We start from the raw sequence: 15810 nt of genomic DNA, 5'->3' as shown, positions 1-15810 counted from the left end.
CCAACTGATTTTATCTTGGCAATATAAAGCAACCACAATAAATTTACTTCATTAACAGTTTTATTATGGTTTTATGGTTGGATGAGATGTTGGCTACGCGAAAAATGAATGGGAATGTCATTTGTGACGGTGCGGTGTATTAAATATAAAAAAAATAAACAAGAATGGTTCAAAAAATTTATTTATTTATTTTTATTTATTTTATTTGATACATTCATCTGACAATGTCTTAATGAAGGTCACACAAACTCTTACAAAGCATCAGTTCTTGACAATTTTTGAACAAAAATTCGAGTAGGCTCTCCAAATTCGTACAGTTCTTCAACCCGAGTGAACATCCGGATGCATGACGTCACTGGTTCGTGGTACCCAAACGTGGTTCGGTGAAATTCCGTGTGCAATAAGGCCGTAGTTCGCAGAGATCTTTGAGATGCTCGGAAATTCACTTTTGAAAGCAGCGTCGGCGAATCAATGTCGTTGTTCAAAATTTTTGCTACGAACGTTGCCTGCTGAACTTTTCTGCGCCATTCTAGTGTGTCCAAACCGAGCAGAAGACAACGTTCACGATAAGGAGGGAGATTCTCTGGGTCTCTCCAAGGCAACTCTCTGAGGGCAATACGGATAAATCGTCTTTGGATGCGTTCGATTCTTAGAATCCAGGTGAGCTGATGTGGTTGCCAAATCACGCAGGCGTTTTCAAGCAAAGGACGAACTAGTGCACAGTATAAAGATTTCAAGCAGTGAGGGTCCCTAAAATCTCTTCCGATTTTGGAGATAAATCCTAGCTGTCGGGATGCTTTGGAGATAATAGCAGAACGGTGAGCGTTAAACATAAGTTTGGAGTCGAGTAAGATGCCGAGGTCGCTAACTTGCTCTACCCTCCGGAGAGTATTTCCATTTATATTGTAGTCAAAGATGATAGAGTTTTGAGTGCGATGAAACGTTATAACCTCACATTTTGCTGTGCTCACTATCAAATAGTTGATCTTACACCAATTCACGAAGCCATCTAACAATTTTTGGAGCCGACGGCAGTCGTCGATGGAGCGCACGGTAAGAAACAGTTTAAGATCGTCAGCGTAGATAAGTGCGCATCCAGTTTCTAGTACCATAACTACATCGTTAAAAAACAATATGAACAGCAAGGGCCCCATATTGCTTCCTTGAGGAACACCAGACTTATTTGTAAACACAGATGAAACAGTAGATTCTAACTTGACTTGCAAGACTCTATCGCGTAAATATGATTCAAGCCAAGCCAATAGCTGCTCTGAGGCTCCCAAACGATGCAATTTCTGCAGAAGGATGCGATGATCGATCCGGTCGAATGCAGCTTTTATGTCCGTGTAAACTGCGTCGACTTGTGCTTTTTCTTCAAGTTGCGTGATGCAGAAGGAGGTAAAGTCGAGTAGATTGGTGGAAACCGATCGGCCAGGCATGAACCCGTGCTGGTGGGCTGATATATAATTTTTGGTACGGTTAAGCATGGCAGTGCCCACAATAATTTCAAAAAGTTTGGAAGCTGCAGACAAAGGAAGTGAAACAAATGCACTAAAGTCACTTTTTAAGGGGGCCAATCCCGATGTAGTGGTTGGCATTCACGCAATTCTGGGAAAATCTCTATATCACTGATGTCGCTCTTTACGCGACTATTTTTACGCGAATTCCAGAATCGGTTAACTTTTGCACGATTTTTATTTATGCGGAACGCACCCTTCGCGTAAAACGAGACTTGAGTGTACTTGAAAGTTTACGTATGTTTGTATATTCTGGCATAACTCCAGAATGTCTTGAGCGTTTTCCACCAAACTCCCTGACATAAGGGAATCAGCACGGGGGGAAATCCCAACACGGGGGGAGATCAAAATAAGTAGAAGAGATTGTGTTTCTCTTGCATTTAGATTGATTACAACTAGTTGGGAAACATGAAGGTAAGGTAGTTATGCAGAAGGTGGGGGGATAAGGACAAGGGGGAGAGGAGGGATATAAAAACAAAGGCTTTATTTCTCTTCCGTTCCATGGATTTTTAGAGAGCAAACAGATGCATGATTAGCTACGTGACGGAAAGGGGAGCTGACTAGAACAGAGCCAACACGGGGAGGGGGGATGAGGAACGTCAGTATGAATGTATATTTCGCCATAACTCCGGAACGCCTTCACGGTTCTTCGTCAAACTTGATACACATGTTTTTTGACATGAAAGAATCAGCGCAAGGGAGTTTAATAAAAGTTAAAGGCGGTTTCTTACAAGCGGAAGAAAGGTTCAAATGGGTAAAGCGGTGCGTTTCTCTTGCATTTGGAATGACAGCAGTTGTACAAGTGGCTGGATGACAAGAGGGAATTTCTGAAAAGGGAAAATGGGGTGGTCATTTGCAAGGGGAAGCTGTAAATGCTTAAAAAAGGCTTTGTCTCGCTTCATAAGGATTACCGAAAAGAGGACAAATTTACAAGCGGCTGGGAACAACAAGAAGGGAGCTGACAAAGGTAGTAGACACATTGAAATGAAGAAAAAGGGTTTTGTTTCTTGCGCTATGAGAGTTTTCGTTACAATAACCGATGTATCCGAGGGGCTCCGAATATGATCGGGTAATTAAGCTAGTACATGTATAAAACTAACCTACAAATTTGGTTTTGAGAGCACGGAGCAGGAGATGATGGAGCACGAAAAATGATTCCGAAAACGAAAAGTTAACACAAGAGTTTACAAAAAATATAAAAATATAATAACAGATTAAAGGGAATCAGAAAAAATTATTAAAAATAAACAATAAAGACACAGAACGACAATCTACTGACTAGAGCATTACTTGTTGTATGGAAAAAAAATTATTTTAGAAATGGTTTAGAATGATTTGATTATAATTTTGGGCCGTCTCAATAAGGCTCTGCTTTGACAATTTGAACTATTTACTCAGATAACAAAGATGGTAATAGAAAGTACACATTAAATTGTATGCACGTAAGTTATACATAGAAATTGTTTAATGATTAGAGTATCTCAAAACCAAGTGAACACTAAGTTGTTTTGCAGTCGTGCATGTCCTCATATACAACTCATGACTGTGAATTGTAAAACAGGGCAGATAATTGTAATATGTATAAAGTTATATCTTAATAATATATTCAGAAGTATTAAGTTGAGTGTTATAAAAACCAGTTCTAGAGTTAAAGTTCTACAACAGGGTGTATGTGTTGTCAAATTGATGCACACAACTCTCGATTTGATTTGTTGTAATACAGTGCTGAACTAGCTAGTTGAAATCTCGACTATGACAGTCCAATGAACCTTATATGTAAAACTCAATATAAATAGCACTCTTTTGAAAGCCTCAATCATCACTATTCACCGGTAACTTCGTGCATTCCCTCGACATCGGTGTTAATTTGTATGTGCTGCCATCTATGTGCAGTAATGCTTCATTCATATTCTCTACCGCCAAATATGTGCACTACTTTTCAGCTTAGCCAAATAATAGCAACAGACTTTAGGAAGGCAAAAGTTTTCCGTTCCGATTGCCTCACTAGTTTCCTGACGTTGATGCCATTTGAATGCCATTTCCGTCTGTAATCGTTCTACACACGTTCGCTCGCCATCGGGGCATCACACTAAACTAGCACTACATTTGCACATATAAACCGGTCCAGGGAAAAAAAGGACAACAGCTGTCAGTTGATTATTTTCAAACAAACTTTCGTACACACTGTACTGTGCTGTGTGGTTAAAATAGTCGAATAACTCCTCCGGGACGATGACCGGCCAGCCGGCCGACTGTGAAGGTACGTCTGTTGAATTTTGCGAATTGGGGGGCGTTAGGTTGGGAATAAAAATGACTGCATAAAAAATACGCCGTCGTATTTTACGATGGCGGCTACTGGACCTGGACCGGGTTGCTGCGCTGCTCGGTTGCTCGGATATTGGATGGAAGTGGATTGTTTTCTTTTTTTTACTATCGCCGAGACCACTCAGAATAGAATTTATGCCATCATCCCAGCGGGCCAGCCCTCAGAGTAACTATCGACCCCCGGATGTTAAACCGTACTCACATGGTGAGGCTGGCATCGCATCGGTTGGTTCCTCGGATGGTCAAGCTCGAGTTCAAACCCCATCAAATTGTTGTGATCCTACGGGGAAGCAAAATGGAGGGAAGCCCCGGATGGTCTCTTCGGAAGCGTTATTCTTCTTGTTTACAATCGAAGGCTTTTTGGGACAATCGACCGGGGGCCAATAAAAGTATTGTGCTTGCCAGTTCCGGACCGACTGAACCTTACAAACGACGCGTAAATTATGCAAAACGTATCGGAACAGTACAGTCTTTCGATGCAACCGATTTCCTGAGCCGGGTTTGACAGCCGTCCGATGGCGTGTCAATTAGCCGTCTGTTGACGGGCGACCAACCGGCCAACCAAATGGCACTAACCTCACAGTTCATAATTGGATTCCCGTAAAGATACCGCGCGCTCACTATGAGAATGAGATTTTCCACTTGGTTTTTCAACTTTTTTTTTATAGTTTCCTTTTAGATGGGTTTGAAAATAACCGTACATTTTTGTTTTGCCTCCCCCAGATGAAACCTGTCGCTCGGATGAGTTCACCTGTGCCAACGGGCGCTGCATACAGAAGCGGTGGCAGTGCGACCGGGACGATGACTGCGGAGACAACAGCGACGAGAAGGGTTGCCAGGCAACGACCTGCGATCCACTGAAGCAGTTTGCCTGTTCGGAGAATTACTGCATTACGGCCAAGTGGCGCTGCGATGGTGAACCAGATTGCCCGGATGGATCCGATGAAAGGGTACTGTGCTGTTAAGGAATCAGTTTTTATTTTATTTTTGTTTATGATTTCTTTTCTTTGTGTAGGGTTGCTCGAATTCAACTCCACCGGCGGTGAACCCGTGTCTGTCGTTGGAGTACCAGTGCAATGATCGAATCACCTGTATTCACAAGAGCTGGATATGTGATGGGGAAAAAGACTGCCCCCAGGGTGATGACGAAATGCCGCCGATCTGTCAGAATGTAACCTGCCGGCCGGATCAGTTCCAGTGTAAGAAGGACAAGACCTGCATCAACGGGCGATTCCACTGCAACGGGAAGCCCGACTGCTCGGATGGCAGTGACGAGTTGGAGTGTGGTGAGTACTTAAGAGGGTTTACTGTTCGATGGAGCGAGTCAAAATAATGATTTTTCCAGCTGAACGACCGGTAGTTAAGTGTAATCCAAAGACAGAGTTCGACTGTGGGGGAGGTATGTGCATTCCATTGTCTAAGGTTTGTGACAAGAAGGCGGATTGTCCAGAGTTCCAGGACGAACCAACGGATAAATGTGGTAAGAACGAATGTCTACAAAACAATGGGGGTTGTTCGGACATTTGCGTGGATACACCCGCTGGATATTACTGCGATTGTAAGCAGGGGTATGTAGAAAACTTCACTCTTACAAAAAAACAGTTCTAATTAGATATTCCATCATATCAGCTACAAACTGGTGAACAACCGAACTTGCGAGGACATCGATGAATGTCAGGAAGCCGGTTCGTGTTCGCAGAAATGTACCAATGAGATCGGTACGTTCAAGTGCGAATGTATGACCGGATACCTTCGGGATCCGCGCGATCACACCAAGTGTAAGGCTACCGAAGGACACGCTTCGCTTCTATTCGCTAGACGGCACGATATTCGCAAAATTTCCCTGGACCACCGTGAAATGACATCGATCGTAAACGATACCAAATCCGCTACGGCTTTGGATTTCGTGTTCCGAACGGGCATGATCTACTGGAGTGATGTTTCCGAGCAGCGCATTTACAAGTGAGTTATTTTATGGTTTTAATCGTTAGAGATTTGATCCAATTCGTTCACACAAATTTACAGGGCTCCGATCGATGAAGGATCAGACAAAACGGTGGTGGTTAAAAGCCAAACCGTTACTTCAGACGGACTGGCTGTCGATTGGATTTACAATCACATTTACTTCACCGACATCAAGAAGTCCACAATTGAACTGACCAACTTCGATGGAAATATGGGAAAAATTCTGATCAAAGATGATCTGGAAATTCCTCGGGCGATCGCGCTGGACCCAATTGATGGGTACGTTGTGTTAAACCTGTTGCTAGTCAATTGCACTGTTTCAATTATTATTATATTTTTGTTTCACAGATGGATGTACTGGACCGATTGGGGTACCAGTCCACGAATCGAGCGTGCCGGAATGGATGGAACCCATCGGCAGGTCATCGTAAACTATGAAGTCAAGTGGCCGAACGGAATCACGCTGGACTTGGTGCGGAAACGAGTTTACTGGGTCGGTAACGAACTTATCACGCTGTGTCACATGGTTTTTATCTGAATGTTAATTCTGTTTTCGTTTGCCTTTGTCAATCACGCAGGTTGATGCTAAGCTAAATGTCATTTCATCGTGCAATTACGATGGCAGCCAGCGAACGGTTGTACTCTACTCGGCAGACTATCTGCGGCATCCGTTTTCGATTACCACCTTCGAGGATTATGTGTACTGGACCGACTGGGACAAGGAAGCCGTTTTCAAGGCGAACAAATTCAACGGCAAGGACATTGAACCGGTGACGGCGATGCACATGGTAAGGGAATGCTTTAAGTTTCTTGTATAGCAGTTTAGGTTATTGTTTTGTAATCTTTTTTTATAACGTTAGTTTTTAACGGGGGCCACCCATTTGGCATAATGTTATTTGGCATAATCATAAGGAATCATTTGGCTTTTCTAGATGATTCAGGGTGATACGGCCTCAGGCTGCGAAAATTTGCCGGTGAATTTGGCTAAATTATCAATTATGCCAAAATGTCGTTATGCCAAACGATTGTTATGCCAAATGGATTTATGCCAAAAGACTTTATTACGAAAAATAAGTTTTATTACGTTCCGCTAGAGGTTTTCATGATCAATTTCATAAAACCGCTAAGAAACCTCCACCAGAACTTCCTGATGACCGCTTTATAAATGCCTACCGTCCAAGGTGCCTCTTCAGAAGGGCCTTGATAACCTCTGTAAGAATCGGGTTATAAAATCAAGTAGTCTTTTTACACCCTGCAGAAAGCAGCACTAAAACCGATTTTCCTTCTCGCTGCTTGACAGCTATCGCCTTAATTTAATGAGACATTTTGCTTCAAAGGTATAAATCATACAGCTTGCTCTGGTGAAAAGCTGAATCAGTCCGTCAGCTTTATTAACTAACTGAAAATAGATCTGTGAGCAGAAAAATTAAAGTTTTACTGTCAGTTTATTCCGATGGATTTGATATAAAGCGACCATAATGAAATATCTCATAGAAAAATTAATAAATTTTCAGCAGTCTCCGTTGGTTTGCAACATATGTGCATTAAATTTTGTCCTGCTTATTGATATGATTGGTGGATAAAATCAAAACGCCACCGAAATTTTGTAATTTTCGAAAACAGGTTATCTTACAGGTAGTGTAATAAAACCCAAATTGTTACTTGGGACTGTTCCGCTAACGGCATTCCAAGTGGCCTCTTCTCGACGCATTTCAGCTACAATAATATCCGTGTAAAGAGTGGGCATCTCTCTTCGCGCTGCCTGGAATCTAGGACAGTCGGACACTACATGTTCTGGTGTTTCATCCACGTTTCTACACCTCAGACAGAGGGGTGACCTTGCATGTCCGAAACGATGAAGATACTGCCTAAAGCAGCCGTGATCAGACAGAAACTGCGTCAGGTAGAAGTTGATTTCACTATGCTTTCAGTTCACCCACGTCGAGAGATTCGGTATTAGTCTATGGGTCCATCTACCGTTTACCGCCGTGTCCCACTGTTACTACCACTTAATCATAGAAGCCCTCCGCACCAGTTTCCTAATGCCTCTGGTTTCCCACCGCCTGTAGCACTCGCTATTCTCCCACAAAGTTATACCGACAGGAATCATGCCGGCGATGACGCATACTTCCTCTGATGAAATGGTCCTATTTGCACTCCTAACCCGCATAGCCCTCAGCCGGAATGTACTGTCCAGCTTCGCTTGAATACGCTTAGTTTTTAGTGCAGCAATCCAAGCGGGACCTCCATACCTTAGTATCGATGAGGATACACTGGCCAGCAGACGTCTTCTACTACTCCTTGGCCCATAGTTGTTCGGCATTATCCGTTGGTGATCTTTCCCGTCTTCTCACAAACGTACTCAACGTGGCCATTGAAACTCAGCCGGTCGTCAAACAACACTCCCAGGTATTTCAACAGTCGTTGCGAGATTGTGACGTGCTCTCCAACGGTGATTTGCTCCTGCTGCACCGCTTTACTGTTACTAACCATTAGTATTTCCGTCTTTTGGTTGTGCTAACTAGAGTTTCGCTCTAGGCATCCAGTTTACTATCATGTCTATGGTTTCGGAGACCAGCATTATCACCTCTTGCAACGATTCACCTATGACAGTTAGAACTACATCGTCTGCAAAGCCAACAATCTCGACACCTTTCGGCAGCTTCAATGTCAACATGTCGTTGTATATTCCATTCCAGAGCGTTGGACCCAGGATGGAACCTTGAGGAACTCCAGTCGTGATTCTGATGGATTTCTGTCAATCTGACGTATCATAAACCAGTACCCAATTTTGGAAATAGCTCTCAACAATTCTGCATAGGTAGTCGGGGACCCTCATTCTGTGCAGTGCGACGTCAATGACTTCCCAGGTGGCACAGTTGAAGGTGTTCTTACAATTATCGTTATCACGGCGCAGTAACGATCTCATCACTGCTTCTGCATTAACGGTTTCATTCTCGGCCCTCTCAATTACCGTCCGAATTGCATCCACTGTGGACTTTCCTTTCCGGAAACTGAATTGTTTGTTCAACACTCCGTATTCGCTCTCCGTATATCTCGTCAATCTGTTGAGGATGACTCTTTCTAGGAGTTTACCGTGTGTGTCCAGCAAACATATAAGCTTATACGAAGCCGGACCTCCCAGTGGTTTTCCTGGTTTAGCTAACAACACCAGTTTCTGTGCCTTCCATCTGTCTGTGAAGTGGCTTTCGTCCAGACGTTTCTGCAGCGCCAACCTAAATATGTCCGGGATTCCGTCCATCCCAGGTGTTTTCCTCACCTTCAGTCCTTTTACCACTACAGCCCGGACTCGATTATCCGGGTGACAATTTTTATTTTCAGCCCGGATAATCGAATCATCATTTTTGGTACAAAAAATTTTCAGGCATGTCAAATTTTTTGACTTTTAGGTATCAGAAATGTTTTATTTATTATTGATCTATCTTCCCAAAAGCCAGAAAATTCCTTTCTTATGATTTTTTCCACTGATATTTTTTTTGGTACCATATTATTTTTTGTATGTTATGTTTTTCAATATTTAGGTATTGTAAACGTTTTTTTATTATTGATCAATCTCCCCTAAAGTCATAAAATTCCTTTTTTGCAATTTTTTTATATTGGTGATTACGATGATGATGATGATGGTAATGGTGATGATGATGATGATTTTTAAGTAAAAAAATTGATTCCATCATCGCAGGATTTATTTTTATTTTCTCGCCGATAAAAGGAATATAAGAAAGGAATTTTGTAGCTTTAGGGAGGTGTATCAATACTTGTCAAGTTGGAATCATCATGTAGCATGACAACTATAACATTAAGGTTTAAAATAAATCATTGAAAAAAATAATTTTTTTTTTCACCCGGATAATCGAGTCTAAAAACCCAGATAATCGAATCCCCGGATAATCGAATCCCCGGTTAATCGAATCCCCGGATAATCGAGTCTGGCCTGTACTACTAATTCCTCATTGGAAATTATTCTCTCAACAGCGTTATCTGCCTCCTGGTCTTGATACGGTGTCAAGGGCCAGACCATTGGGGCGTGCTGTGGAAGTTGCTTTCAGCTTTTCTGGACATGTTTCAACGGGCATCGATGGACCTTTGAACTTTCTCATAATGTTGCGGTATGCGTCGCCCCAGTGTCAGCATCTTGACACTGCTCCTTCAAGCAGTTAGATTTGCTCCGCTTGGTTTCCTGTTTTGATGCTGTCCTAGCCGCTCTATAGATTTCTCTACGCTCCTCTCTGTCTGTCTCCGTTCTTGGAGGCTATGCCCGTCTTCTTGCCCTCAGACGTCTAGCTCTAAGGACGCTTAGCTCTTCATTCCACTGGTACACTGGTCGCCGTTTATTTCTGGGTTCCAGTTTCTTGGCATAGTTGTGTCACAAGCTCTCATTAGCAATTCAGTCAAGTCTTTTGCATTCCGGACTGTCTTCCACTTACGCTCGTCTTCCATTTACGCTCGTGGATTCGAGACCCCTGTATCACCGCCGCATTACGTTGGCCAACGCTGTACCGGATCGCCTGACGGTCACTATGGGTATACCCCTCGTAAACTCTCCAATTTGTATAGGCTGAAGCCTCTTGCGTCAGTATATCTGCTTCCCCAATCAATTGCCCAAGCATTGAAATCCCCACCTTTTACGACTGGTTGCCGATTGCTGAACTGTTCGGTGAATTCATCCAGCATGTGGTTAAACTGCTCCATTGTCCACCTGGGAGGTGCGTAGCAACTGCATACGAATATACCGTTGAATTTGGCGATCATGAACCCGTTGCTTGAGCTTGCCACCACTTCCTGGATAGGGTATCTACCCACAGCATGGATTGCTGCCATCCCTGCTCTGTCTGCAATCCAGTTACCGTTGTCGGGAGAACACGATATGGTTCTGCAATGATTGCAACGTCGCATTTTGCTCTGTAATCGACTGCCTCAGCAGTTGTTGTGCCGTGTCACAGTGGTTTAAATTGATTTGGGTCACCTCCATTATCTTCTGCCAGTCAACGCGTCTTTGTAGACCGGGCATTTTGGACCACCTGTAAAGTGGCCATTTCCATCTTTCCATCTTCCTTAGTACACAACCTACATTTTGGCCGGTTAGTGCCATCTTTCACAAAATGACCAGTTTCGTTGCATTTTCGGCCCAGCTTAGATCTGTCTGGCCCTTTACAATTTTTTTGCTTGGTGTCCAAAATTCATGCACTTTCAAAGCATCTCTCTGGTCCTTCCTTCCTGATGTGTGTGTGTGTGTGTGTGTGTGTGTGTGTGTGTGTGTGTGTGTGTGTGTGTGTGTGTGTGTGTGTGTGTGTGTGTGTGTGTGTGTGTGTGTGTGTGTGTGTGTGTGTGTGTGTGTGTGTGTGTGTGTGTGTGTGTGTGTGTGTGTGTGTGTGTGTGTGTGTGTGTGTGTGTGTGTGTGTGTGTGTGTGTGTGTGTGTGTGTGTGTGTGTGTGTGTGTGTGTGTGTGTGTGTGTGTGTGTGTGTGTGTGTGTGTGTGTGTGTGTGTGTGTGTGTGTGTGTGTGTGTGTGTGTGTGTGTGTGTGTGTGTGTGTGTGTGTGTGTGTGTGTGTGTGTGTGTGTGTGTGTGTGTGTGTGTGTGTGTGTGTGTGTGTGTGTGTGTGTGTGTGTGTGTGTGTGTGTGTGTGTGTGTGTGTGTGTGTGTGTGTGTGTGTGTGTGTGTGTGTGTGTGTGTGTGTGTGTGTGTGTGTGTGTGTGTGTGTGTGTGTGTGTGTGTGTGTGTGTGTGTGTGTGTGTGTGTGTGTGTGTGTGTGTGTGTGTGTGTGTGTGTGTGTGTGTGTGTGTGTGTGTGTGTGTGTGTGTGTGTGTTTTTACAAGGTTTCGGAAAACTTATGTTCTTATCCGGAGCCAACCCGGACGTTGTGTGGGACTTTCGCCCACCAAAACCTCATCCTTGCCCTCTGCCTGGATCCCTCGGTACCACAATGAACTTCAGGGGGACGCTGTTACTCCTTCAGGCATATCGAGGGGATGCCCTGCTCATGCACTTTGCAGTTATCAACGCAGGCTAACGTTGCTGGTGATTTGCACTGATTAGAAGGTGTCGACAGTCATAACGTGCACCCCGTCAAAGCCACCCTCGCGGGATTTTTTGACCTGACGAGACATGTACCGATTAGGAAGTGCCCTCCAACATGACGCGCACTCCGTTACAGCTTCCCCCGCAGGATTTCTTTGCTACGCCTATTTCAACAAGGACCGATCTGAGTATTGGGATTATTTCGGGATAAATCCCATCCCCACACATATGAATCAGTCTAGGGTTTTACCGCGCCCCGGATCGCGTTGCTTTGGGGCGTCATATGCGGCTCTGAGAGGTTTGTTCCCTAGGCCACCTTTCATCCAAAATATGTCACTTAACTGACGATGCTAGCTCGCTGTTCCGCTCTCCACTTACGCTGCAGATCACACATGATGCATGCGATTGCGCTATTGACGACATTCCAAATGCTCTCGTTGCGACACATTTCCTCCACCATATTTCCGACGTTAAGACTGGACGGCAATTCTTCCCACCACGCAGCAAACCTGGGACAGTCAAAAACCACGTGCTCTGCTGTTTCTTCCACGTTCCCATATGCCGGGCATAAGGGCGACCTGATGTGCCCGAACCGATAAAGGTATTGCCTGAAGCAACCATGACCAGACAGGAACTGCGTTAGGTAAAAGTTCACCTCCCCGTGCTTTCTATTCACCCAAACCGAGAGAGTCGATATGAGCCTGTGGGTTCACCCAAGTAGCACACTTTTGTCATTTCTGGTTGCTGCAACCTATTTATGACTTAAATTAGTCGTTAATCGGTTACTACAACTAGTTTAGAACAACTGTGCTAGAAGGGCATCTACATTTCTGTGTCGTGTTCCACTCCTGTTGCCACTTAGCCATTGATTGCTGCTCTCATCAGCTTTCTAATTCCTCTGAGTTTCTTTTGCCTATAGCACTCGTAGTCCTCCATCAGGGTGATGTCGATGGGAATCATCCCAGCAATTACGCATGCAGCTTCCGATGAGATAGTCCTATATGCGCTCACGATTCGAATGACCATGAGTCGGGCCGTACTTCTCAGCTTTGCTCTGTTGCGCTGGGTTTGGAGCGCTGTAATCCAGCCTGGTCCGTCATACCGCAGTATCGACGATGATACACTGGCGCCTCTTACTACTGCTTGGTCCAAAGTTATTCGGCATGATCCTAGACAGTGCACTGATGGCTTTCGTTTCGCATGCGTAGTCAACGTGACCGTTGTATTTTAGCCGATTGTTGATCATCACACCCAGGTGCTTCAACTCGCGTTTTGAGGTTATGATATGTTCTCCGACAGATTGACTCAGTCGTCAATATGTTCTCCGACAGATTGACTCAGTCGTCAATGCCTCCACTTCCTTTAGCGATTCGCCTGTAACCGTCATCACGATGTCGTCCGCAAAGCCGACGATTTCCACTCCCGTTGGTAACTCTAGGGTAAGCACGCCGTCGTACATAGCGTTCCAGAGAGATGGACCGAGTATTGACTGATCACGGCCGTTTCCTTTCCGAGGTTCGTCCGGCATACTAGCACCCGATTCGTGAAGTAGCTCTTCAGAACTCGGCACAGATAGTCGGGGACTCTCATTCTATGGAGCGCTGCTGCGATGGTTTTCCAGCTGGCGCTGTTGAATGCAGTAACCACTGCGCAGTAGCGGTTTCCTCTGCGTTTCTGCTTGGACGCCTTCTGTGCTGTCTCGACGACAGTCCGGATCGCATCTAGCGTGGACCTTTCCTTCAGGAACCCAAACTGCCTTTGTGTCAGTCCGCACTCGCCCTCCGTGTATATGGATAGCCTGTTCAGGATAATCCTTTCTAGCAGCTTTCCCAGTGTGTCCAACAGGCAGATTGGCCGATATGACGCTGGATCCCCCGGCGGTTTTCCTGGTTTCGGCAACAGTACCAACTTCTGGATTTTCCGCTTGTCTGGAAAGTGTCCCTCGTTTAGGCAGTTTTGCATCACCGTGCGGAACATATCCGGGAATACATGGATTGCCACCTTAAGAGCTGCGTTGGGGATCCCATCCGGGCCCGGCGCCTTCTTCATCTTCGGGTCTTTCGCGATTCTGACTAGTTCGTCATTGGAGATTCGTCTCTCGTCGGCGTTCTCATCCTCTAGTGCCCGGCAGGGGGTAGGGGGCCAGGACGTTGGCTCGTGTTTCGGGAAGAGGCCTTCAATTATTCACTATAGCTTATCTGGGTATCCTTCGGCTGGCATTGCTAGGTCCCTGCTCTTTGCCATCACATGGAGTGGGGTTTGGTATCCCGACCCCCCTACTGGGGCGTGAGGATCCAGACCCACTAAAACCCTACTCGAGTCTCCAGCCTCGATCCCCCCTGGAACCACCTTATCGGTATTACTTCAGGGAGGGGCTATTGTGCTTAAAACACACTCTTAGATAACTACTGGACTATGGTAGTTAGGCTGTTTATTCGCCGTTGATCGGCTTTCCAGCGGTTTTGTAGCTCAAGTACGATCTGGGTAGCAGCCGCATTGACCGCACCCCAGACGTCCGAGCTAGAACACATCCTTTGGACTAAGTTATCCGGAGTAGTGTCCTGTCCGCTAACTGCCATCATGTTGCTTCTCACGCCCGCGAAACGAGGGCATATAAAGAAAGCATGTTCTGCAGTTTCCTCAACGTCCGCGCATTCGGGACACTCGGGGGACTCCGCATGCCCAAACTTGTGCAGATACTGTCTAAAACAACCATGCCCTGACAGAATCTGTGTCAGGTGGAAGCTGACTTCGCCATGGCGCCTGTTGACCCATCCGGATAGTTCCGGAATAAGTCTATGTGTCCACCGGCCTTTTGTGGAATCAGACCATGCCCGCTGCCATGTGGTCATCGAGGCCGATCTTGTGGTACTTCGTATGCCTCTAGTTCCACGTTGGTTGAAGCACTTCACGTCCTCGCTGATTATGATACCAACAGGCATCATACCCGCTAAGACGCAGATTGCGTCATGTGAAATTGTGCGATACGCACTCGCCACTCTTAAGCACATGAGACGATAGGTGCTTTCCAGCTTGGCTAGATAGCTTTTGGTACCTAACGCCTATGACCACACCGGCCCGCCATACCTGAGTATGGACTGGACCACGTTGGCTAAAAGCCAAAAAAGTATGGTTTTATTTACTGAAATCAGTACCATGTTTTACAACACTATACAAAGTCATAATAAAATGAAAAGTTAGCAATCGCAAAAGATAAGATTTACTGCCGAGATGGTCGTGCCTTTACAGTGGCTCGATTCTTACGACATCACCCTATATAAAAAGTGGAGTGGAAAAGATGTTCCAGCTGTAAAACTAAGACCTACCTAAAATTGTAAATGCAAATACCAGCAAACATAAAGATTTGTTCAAAATTTTGAGAAAATCAAATTGTATCAAAAATTAAAATTGTATCTACTGGACTTGTGGCGTTTTTCGAACGAATTTGTTTATTTACCATTACTTCGAATAAGCTTTTGAATGCATTACTCTAATCTACATACAAATAATTCTACGTTCTCGTACAAGGAACTTAAACCCATAGCCTTGCAAATCAACATCAACAAAAGCATCTATTTTTACCTTCTTAACTATCCCGCAGCTCCAGCATCCGATGACAATCCACGTGTACCATCCGTACCGCCAGCCGGACGGCACCAATCACTGTCAGGCGGTGAACGGACACTGCTCGCATCTCTGCCTACCGGCGCCGCAGATCAACAGTCGGAGCCCGAAAATATCCTGTGCGTGCCCGACCGGTCTAAAGCTGATGGATGACGGTCTCATGTGCGTGGAAGACGGTAAGTACCTACCCGCTCGCGGCCGAATGTCAACGGCAAGCCAAGTCAGTGAATTCCTTGCCCGCATTCTCACTGTACCCGATTGTCCGATTGTGTTCGTACTGCCAAACAAGAACAGCTGCTTCGAATGACAGAATGGCTGTAGGGCGACAAGTATGAGTGCGAA

General features: G+C 45.1%; 1 protein-coding gene across 4 annotated transcripts in view; it reads left to right on the top strand.

Moving 5' to 3' along the window:
• Positions 1 to 15810, top strand: part of LOC128743669 (very low-density lipoprotein receptor-like) — a 726292-nt gene that overhangs the window by 647105 nt on the left and 63377 nt on the right. For all 4 annotated transcript variants that reach the window (XM_053840289.1, XM_053840287.1, XM_053840288.1 and 1 more), the window contains 8 exons: positions 4566 to 4792; positions 4858 to 5128; positions 5188 to 5410; positions 5472 to 5804; positions 5868 to 6086; positions 6156 to 6300; positions 6386 to 6595; positions 15446 to 15644. In XM_053840289.1, coding sequence (XP_053696264.1) covers positions 4566 to 4792; positions 4858 to 5128; positions 5188 to 5410; positions 5472 to 5804; positions 5868 to 6086; positions 6156 to 6300; positions 6386 to 6595; positions 15446 to 15644 — 1827 coding nt within the window. The remainder of the gene's footprint in view (positions 1 to 4565; positions 4793 to 4857; positions 5129 to 5187; positions 5411 to 5471; positions 5805 to 5867; positions 6087 to 6155; positions 6301 to 6385; positions 6596 to 15445; positions 15645 to 15810) is intronic.

The sequence above is a fragment of the Sabethes cyaneus genome, chromosome 3, assembly GCF_943734655.1.
Source record: "Sabethes cyaneus chromosome 3, idSabCyanKW18_F2, whole genome shotgun sequence".
Taxonomy (NCBI): Eukaryota; Metazoa; Arthropoda; class Insecta; order Diptera; family Culicidae; genus Sabethes; species Sabethes cyaneus.
Note: the sequence above shows the minus strand (reverse complement) of the source record. Positions and strands in the feature narration are given on the sequence as shown.